The 12,340-nt window shown below is 33.8% G+C and overlaps 1 protein-coding gene and 1 gene segment (V, D, J or C); both read right to left on the bottom strand.

Annotated features, from left to right (window-relative positions):
• Nucleotides 1-1,101: 1,101 nt before the first annotated feature.
• LOC120475363 (T-cell receptor beta-2 chain C region-like) lies at nucleotides 1,102-5,341 on the bottom strand. The segment is given in 4 exon segments: nucleotides 1,102-1,316; nucleotides 1,796-1,899; nucleotides 2,148-2,527; nucleotides 5,337-5,341. Coding segments are annotated over 4 exon segments (525 nt in total).
• LOC120475343 (uncharacterized) overlaps nucleotides 5,041-12,340 on the bottom strand; it is a 28,059-nt gene continuing 20,759 nt past the window's right edge. Inside the window, exons 8-11 of the mRNA XM_089119964.1 lie at nucleotides 6,327-6,674; nucleotides 6,191-6,208; nucleotides 5,953-6,056; nucleotides 5,041-5,423 (exon numbers count right to left, since the gene is read on the bottom strand). Of these exons, the coding sequence (XP_088976090.1) occupies nucleotides 5,406-5,423; nucleotides 5,953-6,056; nucleotides 6,191-6,208; nucleotides 6,327-6,674 (488 nt within the window). The 3' untranslated portion in view covers nucleotides 5,041-5,405. The remainder of the gene's footprint in view (nucleotides 5,424-5,952; nucleotides 6,057-6,190; nucleotides 6,209-6,326; nucleotides 6,675-12,340) is intronic.

Raw genomic sequence — 12,340 nt, forward strand, 5'->3', positions numbered from 1 at the left:
AATCATTTTGGTAACACTTCATTTCGATGGTCCACTATAGACATTTTACTAACTATAAGTAACTTTGCAAATACATGTCAACTTACTACAGTATTAGTAGACTCTCCAAACAGACATTCTGCCTATTATAAGTAACTTTGCAACTACATGTCAACTTATTCTCCTAACCCGAACCCTAACAGTTTACTCTAATGACAGTAAGTTGACATGCAATTGCAAAGTTACTTATAGTAAGTTGAATGTTTAAAGTTAAGCATTGAAATAAAGTGTAACCATATTTTTTTTGTTGTTGTTGCTCATTGTTCTCAGTACTTTTGAATTGTTCCAGGAATTATAGAAAAGCTTTAGAGCTGACATTATGAGAAATATCAAAGTCACGCGTCATATAAAGTCTTATTTTCTTATTGCAGTGGAAGATTCTTACATAACTGAGATAACAACCCACACTTTCCAAAAGCACATATTTTCCACTGCTCAAAACATATGCAAATATCCTGTTTCTCATAAAATCAAAGGTCTAAAAGTCAAATACTGGATGTTTTAGTCATCACAGAAAGTAGAATCTAAAACTTCCATTGCATTCTGCTTACACTCTCAGAAAAAAAGGTACAAAAGCTGTCATTGGGGCTGTACCTTTTCAAAAGGTACACTTTTGTACCCAAAGGCTGCATATTGGTACCTTACTGGTACATATTAGAACCTAAAATGTACATATTAGCACCTAAAATGTGCATATTAACACTTAAAATGTACATATTGGCACCTAAAATATACATATTACCACCTTAAATGTACTTATTAGCACCTAAAATGTACATATTAGGACCTAAAATTGACATTAGCTCCCGAAATGTACATATTAACACCTTAAATGTACTTATTAGCACCTAAAATGTACATAATAGCACCTAAAATATACATATTAACTCTTAAGATGGACATATTAGCACCTAAAATGGACAAAAGTTTACCTTTTGAAAAGGTACAGCCCCAGTGACAGCTTTTGTACCTTTTTTCTGAGAGTGTAATATGTTTCTCATTGTTAGTTTATTCATTCCTGATTAATGTTTCAGGCTATTATGTGCAATAAACAGGATACTCATGGTTTAGAAGGTATTTGTCAAATTTTATTATTCAAAATTAGAAAAATAATATCATATGTGTGATTTGAAGTCTCACAAAACTACACGAATCTAGTCAAAAAAAATACACAGAAATCTTACACATTTCGTAAATATTAACGAAAGACACTTCTGGCCTCTCAAGGAGAAGGTTCATGGTCAGTCCTCTGGAAATGGTTTCATCTTCATTGAAAACTGTAGGGGAAAATTAATTCCTATTAACTTAAGGGATCATAACGTATTTGTCCTTCATTTACACAACAGTTTTCAACTTCATATGAGTTTTTGCCTTTCATTCAAACGATAACAGTATTTTTGCCTTTCATTCAAACGATAACAGTATTTAGGGGCCTGAAAATGCTAACTTTTAAAAACGTGTTTCAAATTGCACATTTTTAAAAAACGATACCATTATCGTTTCGGTGTAAACTACAAAAATGCAAATTTGTGAAAACGGTGACATCATGCACATGCAAATTACGTGTTCAGTCTATAGGCGCAGAGTTTTTCTTGTTTTACAAATGGACATCGGCAACTGATGGCCTGACAGTATGTATACAGCGTTTGTAATCATTTTCACGGATCCGTGTTGTCGTGTAAACGTACTCTAAGTCATATATACTCTAAATACATATTTGACGTGTGAGATGTGCATCATGTTTATCAGGGATTACCTTGAGTTTCCACACTACACCAGACACGATCAGTGCATACATCAGGCTCTTGCAGAGGAACACGACGTAGCCAAAGCCAAGCACTTTCAATCCCTTTGGCTTCTCTAAAAAAACACCAATACACAAACAGGTCTGATATATGGAAGTCATGAATGCAATGACTGTCAAATTAGACAATTAAATATCAATAATCGCTGTTGTCTCAGACACGCCTATCAATCTCAATAGATAAGGCTATCAAACATCTGCAAAGAATATATTTCACAAAACCTTCCTTGCAATTTTTTGCAATCACATCCAAACATTACAGTCTAATAATCTGTCTATGTGAATTTAGTGCATTTTCACAAACCTTTTTGACCATTTATGGTGTTTGTGACATTGACATAGTCTTCTCCGTTGTAGAATCGAACAGTACAGGTGAAATGACTTCTGGGATCCATCCAGAGTTTTTTAGAGACTTTGATTCTGCTGCTGATATGGTACAGTAATGTGGTATTGTCCTGATGGGCTGTGGGGTCGGTTGATACACTGTCCTCTCTCTCTTCGCCGTTCACTTTCCAGGTCAAACTCACATGATCGGGATAGAAGCCCGTCGCCACACACACTAACGTCAGATTTGAACCTGTCTCTTTCTTGGAACAGATTTCTCTTGGAGATGGTGGAAGGATCTTGACTTTAGGTAGAGTGATGTTTGTAGCTTGAGAAGGAGAGCACAGAAGTTTGATTACACTTTATTTGAAGGTGTCTGTTACAGTGTAATATATTTACTGAGTAATAAACTACATGTACGGGTAATGAGTGTGGTTTAGGGTTAGTTGCATGTAATTGTGCACAATTTATGGGAATTACTATATAAGCTACATGCACTCTTAGAAAAGAGTGTTCATTGGGGTTCTATATATGAAGCATAGGGTTCTTTACTCAACTCCAAAGAACCTTTTATTCTAAAAAAGGTTCTATAATGACAAGAAAGAACCCTTTTGGCACAAAGGTTCTTTTATAGGCTATTATTCATTCATATATTACATTATTCTGCAACATTTTGTTGTATGTAATTAAATTATTGTTTATTAAACAGATGTAGTAACTTAATAATCATGCTGATTTTTGGAGGAGAAAAACTGAAACGGCACTCTTCGTGTGATATTGATTAACTACATAAAATGATATAAATATGTATATTTTCTAACCCCCATATCTTGAATTTTGTGATCATTCACATGCATTCATAAATACATTTTAGGGTCTTGATGTTTGTCAATAATATGAAATATTTAATCTGGGAAGGACAAAACAAATGATTATAAATGAACCCAAAAAGTTCCATAGAAACCTTTTCCTGGTTACAAAGAACCCTAAAGGATTCTGTACAGAACCTTTTAGGGGTTCCAAATTCGTAGCACTGATAGAACCTTTTAAGGTTCTATATAGAACTTTTTCTTCTAAGAGTGTGTAACGTGTAACAAGGACACTAAAATAAAGTGTTTATTATACAACAATTACTTTGTTATTACTACTGTCATTATTAAATGGCTTAATGAAATGCTTGATTTTAATTGATAATTCGCAGCATGGTCATTTCTTTTTTGTACAATGATTTTAAATGGCAACACACTTTCATGTATTTTGTGATTTATGCTAATATGTACGGTATGTGGATGATGTACTGTATCCGTCCAAAAGGAAAATGCACATAGCACACTCTAAAAAACGCTGGGTTGTTTTAACCCAATTTTGGGTCAAATATGGACAAACCCAAATGTTGGACTAAAAAATGCAATTTATAAATTCAACCCAACAGCTGGGTTTGTCCATATTTGACCCAAAATTGGGTTAAAACAACCCAGCATTTTTTAGATATGCAATATTTTTTAGAGTCCAATATTTCAATGATTTCATTTGTATACTGTTTTTGATAGTTTTATGCGTTTACCACCTGTATTTTATTGTAAATCCTTTTATTATTACATTTGTGTAGATAGTTAAATTATTATTTCAGTGGAAATATTCCCCAATTTACTCATTGAAAATAGGAAATTAATATATTATTGATAATAAAAACACTTATCATTCTTAAGTTAGTTATTAAATAAACCTTTTAAATATATCAAATAAAATATTATCTAGTGGCCTTGTATGGTCCTTGCTATCTATTTTTCATTTGCATGTTATGTGCAATATGACCCATCTTAATGCATTTCACAAGTCAAACAAGTGCATTTATTGAATTATGTCTACTTAAGTAATATTTCAGAGTTTAAAAATGTAAACTTACCCAGAACCGTCAGTTTAGTCCCTTCTCCAAATTCTAGTTTCGCGTAGCTAGTACACGATGATTTATCTTGTTACCTAAACCTCAACAACTAGCAGCTAATAATGGGCAGTGGTACACTGGTTTTGGGGCCCCTTTTCAGTTTGAGACCATGAAAGACATAGGGGCCTCCCAGCTGTTACCCAGAGAGGTCTCGTGTGAGCTGAAACACTGAAATGTATAGTTTATCTATAAAAATAAAACTAATGAAAAAGTACATAGTGGCTGGATGCATAGGTAAATGTCACTGGATTGAATAACATTTCAAACCAAATACAGTACCACTGCAGGGAAATTATGCTAGAGATTTTTTTAGAAGTAACCTCACTGTTATATAAAAAAAAATTGCAATTAATTTAACCAACTGGGCATCTAGTTTTGGTGGATATGAAGTCAGTTGCACTTAAATTCACACAGGAACCCTATAGAGTAACCACAGATGTAGTACATCACATTAACTAAGAACATGTTCTATTTATGTTTGACAGTCACAAACTGTCCCAAATGCATTGTATGGAACGTATAGGATTTACAGAGAAAAACCTTCACAAAGTGTCATTCATTTTCATTCAGGTTATATAGAACAACTCTCCTTCAGCTAATAACTTAAAGACGCTGGAACATGTTTCTTCAAGGCAAGAGTTGAAGTGGGATCACTAAAAGTTATGTATTGTTGATAACAATATTCAGTGATCAGTAACAGTGTATTCACTAGAGGGCTTCTCATAGAGCACATACTGTAGGATGCAGAATAAAACAACCACTTATATATTTGTTATCATGATTCAAAGGAATTTTTAAGGTATATACAATTTATTTGTGTTTCCTGAGAATCAGACTTATGACATCTACTCTATCAGTTTGGCTACAGCAAAAAAAAAAAACAAAAAAAAACAATGTCCCTATGAAATAACTGAGAATTTTCTTTGGGGATTATATCCATGCATCAAATATTTTATTTGTATAATGTATAGGCTACAAATTAAAATAAAAACAAAATACATTAAATCTCAATGTGTAAAATAATGAATTATTTTGACTTCTGTTGAATCTATTTTTCTATAGTAGAATGCTATTGCAAGGAAACAAGCAAAACAACCAAAAAAATACCAATACAGCAACTAGATTTTATGATTAATCTGATCTTAGGCATCTTCACACTTGATAAATATTCAGAAAAGAGCAAAAAGAGAGATAAATCTAGAGAGAATCTTCAGTCATATGTACAGCATCTCTTCTCCTGGAAATGGAGAGAGTTCTCTGGTAACTTCATCAAATCAGACATGTTCAGTTCTTTCACTTTCCATGTGAACCCTGTAAAACAAATATCAGACAAACATTAAGACATTCAGAAAAGAATTTCTATCTATCTATCTATCTATCTATCTATCTATCTATCTATCTATCTATCTATCTATCTATCTATCTATCTATCTATCTATCTATCTATCTATCTATCTATCTATCTGTCTGTCTGTCTGTCTGTCTGTCTGTCTGTCTGTCTGTCTGTCTGTCTGTCTGTCTGTCTGTCTGTCTGTCTGTCTGTCTGTCTGTCTGTCTGTCTGACTGTCTATCTGTCTGTCTGTCTGTTTGTCTGTCTGTCTGTCTGACTGTCTATCTGTCTGTCTGTCTGTTTATCTGTCTGTCTGTCTGACTGTCTATCTGTCTCTGTCCATCTGTCTGTCTGTCTGTTTGTCTGTCTGTCTGTCTATCTGTCTGTCTGTTGTAAGAATTAATAAGAAATGCACTTGTAACCAAACACAACAAGATGCTTATGATTAACATCCTTCAAAATTCTTATCTTTGAAATTATTAAAACTGATTAAAATTGAATCAGCCTTACCTTTCTCCATACAAACACAAAGATGACGAGGCCATACAGTCCACTCTTAGCAATGACCACGCCATATGAGAGCTTAACAACCTGTGATGATTTTACATAGTCCTCTGGAGATGAAGAGAACAGATTAGAACATATTATATTTCTACAGCATTACTGTTCAACTTTTGACCTCTGACCCTAATTCCTAATATTCATCTCTTGCACATAGTCATACAAATAGACAAGAGTAAATCCTTACCTTTGGAATAACCACTCCCTGCAATTAGATGATAAATTATTAGAAAACCAAAATATTAAAATATGTAAAAAATGTTATTTTCACAGTCAGCAGTTGCTTTTCTTTTCTTTTTTATCTATTTATTTCTAATGCATACCTTTAATTCCTTTGACCGTATTTGTATTCCAAACTTCCAGAGTCTTGCTTCCATTGAAGAAGTTCAATTTACAGCGGAATTCGTTTTTTTCGTTGTTCCATTCTTTCTTATGGACTTTAAGTCTGCTGGATATGGAGAACGTTCCTTTTGTTTCGTCTTTGGTGGCATGAGGGTCTGTCGCTACTCCTTCTGTTCTTTCTTTGCTTCCAACCATCCATGTTATACTCACATGGTCTGGGTAGAAGTCCTTGGCCAAACACACAAGAGTGACCTTCTTCTTACAGATCTCCTTTTCAGACGGTTGTATAATTCTGACATTTATGTCTTCTTCTGTACTAATGTCACGATCTGTAAAAAAATATTATAAGCATATGACAGTCAGAAATTATTCATATTTACATGAACAACTTTGAAACTGAAAAATTCTTAATTATTATAAGGTCCCCTTGTACAGTGTAATTATACAGTATAAGTAGAGTTAAAATAATTAACTACATGTATTTACTATAGGGTTAGGATTTGGTTTAGGGTTAGCTGCATGAAATTATTCTCAATCTATAGTTATTTTTGTAGAAACCACATAGGAAAATAAAGTGTTACCAGGAAGTGTCAACAGTGTAATTATAAATGTAATTACAGAAATGTTAGTACTGAAATTATTCACAGATGTAATACATGCAGGTTTTATAATAATATATGTAATGCAAAACCATCTATATATAAGTGCATTGTATTACATTATTAATGTAAATGATAGAAATATAAAGAAACTTCATATAAAGTGGAACCCAAAAATCTGCAAGAACATAAAGAGTAAAAAAAAAAAAATGTCTCATATTACACTCAACTCAGGAAGCTGGTAAATAATTAGGTTGCTTTTCTACAGTTTATGTGCTCAATTGCTTCTTCAACAGGAAAACCACAAACAACTTTACATGAAGCCGCTGTATCTGCACTCACCAGCTCACAGTTATACACAGCTCATATCTTACTTTATACAGCATACAGAATAGCAACAATACTACAGGTTTAGAAAAACACAGATTCATATGGTGTACAAACTTTAAGAGTTTCCAATGAACAGCTACAACTGTACACTCTAAAAAATGCTGGGTTGTTTTAACCCAACTTTGGGTCAAATATGGACTAACCCAGCCGTTGGGTTAAATTTTTACATTACATTTTTAACCCAACATTTCGGGTTTGTCCATATTTGACCCAAAATTGGGTTAAAACAACCCAGCATTTTTTAGAGTGTAACTCTAAAAAATGCTGGGTTGTCTTAACCCAATTTTGGGTCAAATATGGACAAACCCAGCCAATGGGTTACATTTTTTTAAATGACATTTTTAACCCAATGTTTGAGTTTGTCCATATTTCACCCACAATTGTGTTAAATATATATATCATCTATATATTCCGTTATTTGCACTTGCTGCAAAAACACTTCACAATTATCCCAAACTAACTCAGAAAATGTACTTTCTTACCCAGAACAGTGAGTTTGGTCCCCTGACCAAAGTATGCAGGTCTGTTGTTCACACTGCTCAACAGCTACAGTAAAACTCTTCCTATCACTTTAATCTCACTGCATTCGATGAGTTAATAGACACTCAATGAAGATTTTAAACACGGCTGTAGACCAACATTGATTTTCAATCCCATATGCAATAAATAATTATCAAATATTTTCCATTTCACCAAATTTAAACATTATGAAGGATTTGAGTTAGGCAAATAGCTTGTTTATTATAAGACTCAACACTGCTTTTAGCACAGAGTATTCTCAGAAGAAGAACAGTGATGACTTTCTACTCTTATCCTAGGATTTCTAATTCATATCAACACTCCTCATTCACTAATTACACTATTATTACCAACACATTCACAAAACATACTACAAGAGACAAGCAAACAAACATATTCTTACCTAAAACCGTAAGTTTGGTGCCATTGCCAAAGTATGCAGGGCTGTTGTAGTTCACACTGATTCTAAGCTGCAGTTAAAACCTCAGCTATAGAGATCATGACACTTATCTAACTCTTTTCTTCTAGTTAACATCATCATTCTAGATATACTACTGAAATCATTTAAGGTCTTAAAGATCCTAATGTTCAGTTTACTCACCTAGAACTGTAAGTTTAGTGCCATTGCCAAAGTATGCAGGACTGGTGTTGGTCACACTGATTTCATGCTACTGTTAAAACCTCAGCTACAGTGTAGATTATGTGAATATTGTCACTTGTCCCACTACTTATTTATTTATTTATTCTTAAAGATGAGTTAACCAGTCCAATTCTTCTAATGCAACATATTTTTAAATAGACTGATAAAACCCCTTAATGACCGATTTACTCACCTAGAACTGTAAGTTTGGTGCCATTGCCAAAGTATGCAGGATTGCCATAGTTCACACTGATTTCATGCTACTGTTAAAACCTCAGCTATGGTGTAGATTATGTGAACATTGCCACTTGTGCCTCTATTTATTCTTAAAGATGAGTTAACTAGTCCAATTCTTCTAATGCAACATCATTTTAGATATACTGATAAAACCCCTTTAAAATAGCAGAATACATTTACTCACCTAGAACTGTTAGTTTGGTGCCATTGCCAAAGTGTGCAGGACTGAGATTGTTCACAATGATTCTCAGCTACAGTTAAAACCTCAGCTATAGAGATCATGTGTACATTGACTAACTTATCCTACTTCTAACTTCATTTTTACAGCTATCCCAGTTCTTCTGATGCATTCTTGTGAATACCAAAATTAGATATTCTATTAAAATATTAGCTTATAAATATCACACATGACACTAAATTTACTCACCTAGAACTTTAAGTTTGGTGCCATTGCCAAAGTATGCAGGATTGGCATTGTTCACACTGATTTCATGCTACTGTTAAAACCTCAGCTATGGTGTAGATTATGTGAACATTGCCACTTGTGCCTCTATTTATTCTTGAAGATGAGTTAACTAGTCCAATTCTTCTAATGCAACATCATTTTAGATATCCTGATAAAACCCATAATACATTTACTCACCTAGAACTGTTAGTTTGGTGCCATTGCCAAAGTATGCAGGGCTGCGATTGTTCACAATGATTTTAAGCTACAGTTAAAACTTCAACTTTACTTCAGAGCATGTGAACATTGCCACTGATCCCAGTATCATCTAACTACATTTTTAAAGACAACTTACTTAAGTATTAGAAGTAAATAATACTCAAATTACTCACCTAAAACCGTAAGTTTAGTGCCATTGCCAAAGTATGCAGGATATCCAGAGTTCACACTGATACTAAGCAACAGTTAAAACCTCATCTACAACTACTTATCCCACTATATCTAACCTAATTTTAAAGACATAATGAGATTCTCAAGAACTGCCAGTTCATCCAATATTAACTCAATATAGCAATTTTACTTTTGTTAATGAAATAGCATAGAATGATGTTTCTTACCCAGTACTGTTAACTTTGTTCCATTGCCGAAATAAGCCTGACCAGCACCAGTGTCACAGCACACATGTGCACTAACAAATTTACCAAAGACACCAAATGCTAAAGACCTAGCACCTGTTTTTACTCGAACGCCTTGTGATTATCATAACAATATCTATATAGAACAAATACTTGGAGTAATTTACCATATAGTCAATTGTACATTCAAGACATATAAAACAATGCAATTTTAGACCTGAACATTTTAGACCTGAACAACACTGGATATGTTACTAAATATCCTTGTAAGTTAAGTTGTAAGTTATAAATATTAAGGAAATGACTCACCTAGGACTGTAAGTTTAGTACCTTCGCCAAAGTGTGCTTCACTACCCATGTTCACACTGATTCTATGCAACTGTTAATACCTCAGATAGTCAAAATCATGCTTACCTCAATCTAACTTCATTTTAAAGACTGATTATCTCAAGATCACTGAGATCTATTCATTTTAATGTAGGATAACACATTTGACACAAGTCCATTGGGATTTACCGTTTAGCATCGACATGTCAATAGAAATCAATGAAGCAGAAAGAACATTTTTTTCAATATTCTCTTACCCAGAACAGTGAGCTTTGTTCCATTGCCGAAATAAGCTGGATAAGTACCAGAGTCACAGCACTCACGTGCACTAACAAATTCACTCAGTGCGGCAAATGCAAATTCGGTTTAAACTTAAATGCCTCATGAATGCACCTCGACTACATCAATCAAATTTACAGCAATTAGTGTGCTCATTTAATACACAAACAGCATCATTTTAAAGATTCATCATTCAAGATATCAAAGTCAGTAAATGCCTAAACATCACATAGCTACATTTCTGTGACATCTTGAGAAGTGTTATGTGAATTTACTCACCTAGAACTGTAAGTTTAGTGCCATTACCAAAGTATGCAGGATTGCCAGTGTTCACACTGATACTAAGCTACAGTTAAAACCTCAAGCTATCAATGTACTCTATCAATGCCACTCGTATAATCCGTGATAATTATAAAAATAGATTTTTCTTACCCAGAACAGTTAACTTTGTTCCATTGCCAAAGTAAGCTTGATAACCACCAGTGTCACAGCACTCATGTGCACTAACAAATTCACTCAGGGCGGCAAATGCAAGTTCAGTTTTGACTTAAATGCCTCATGAATGCAACTCGACTACATCAATTAAATTTACCGCAATGACTTAGTGTGCTCATTTCATAAATATTATAAATATAATACATTTAGATGATGCATTGGTTATCAAAGTTAGTAATTCCCAAAACATCTCATAGCTACATTTCTGTGATCTTGAGAAGTGTTTATATATCACATTACTCACCTAGAACTGTAAGTTTAGTGCCATTACCAAAGTATGCAGGATCGCCAGTGTTCACACTGATACTAAGCTACAATTAAAACCTCAAGCTATCAATGTAGACTTTGCCACTTGTATAATCCGAGATAAGTAAAAAAAAAATAGATTTTCTTACCTAACACAGTTAACTTGGTTCCATTGCCAAAGTAAGCCTGAGAAGCACCAGAGTCACAGTGCACATGTGCACTAACAAATTTACTCAAGAGTCACTCAAGCAATATTATTGTGAAGATTCTACTCAATACATAACATTTCTTTAGGCCTGAACATCAAGATACTTGACTTACTCACCTAGAACTGTAAGTTTAGTGCCTTTTCCAAAGTATGCAGGGTCGTATTGATCACACTGATTCTATGCTACAGATGAAACCTCCCCAAGCTATTTCTCACATATTTCACTGTTTTTTCCTTCAGTAATTGGAGAACACCAACACTTCTCAGAATGGTATTACAATTGACAATCAAATCTAGATTGAGCTAAAAGGTATTTCTAACATTTACAGTACAACATTTTTTGCAAATATCAGCTTTTAGTTTTATGTCTTACCAAGAACTGTTAACTTTGTTCCATTGCCGAAGAAAGCTTGTTGACCTCCACCAGAGTCACAGCACACATGTGCAATAATAAAATTACTCTGACTTTGTGGACTTAAGTCTAATCGTTGAAGCTTCAGAAATGCTACTTAGCCATTTTATCTTCGCTTAATTGGGAAGAGGATTTTTTTCTAATTTGACTTATTTTGCAAATGATAAAATTACACCATGTTTTTTGAAGCCTCATGTCAAGGAGTCATCAAATACATTTTTTCTTAGTTTTCTCACAATCTAAGCAAAATTAGGTCAAAATATGTCTTACCCAGTACTGTGAGTTTGGTGCCAGAACCAAAGTATGCAGGGTTGTAGTTGTTCACACTGATTCTACGCTACAGACAAAACCTCCACTTCTCTTAATACCATCTACATGCCCTCACTAATTCCACAATAAAGAGCAAATTAACAATGAAGAGTTTTGGGATTTTTGAAAAACCCTCAACATGCTTTAACTCTGATATATAGTAGAATTGACCAATGTCTACATACAAACAGCATTTTTGAATAGAAGCCTTGCATTTGATTAATCTCTGTCATTTAAAAAGTATGATGAGGTGT

The sequence above is a fragment of the Pimephales promelas genome, chromosome 15 (assembly GCF_988280905.1).
Source record: "Pimephales promelas chromosome 15, fPimPro1.hap1.1, whole genome shotgun sequence".
NCBI classification, from domain to species: domain Eukaryota; kingdom Metazoa; phylum Chordata; class Actinopteri; order Cypriniformes; family Leuciscidae; genus Pimephales; species Pimephales promelas.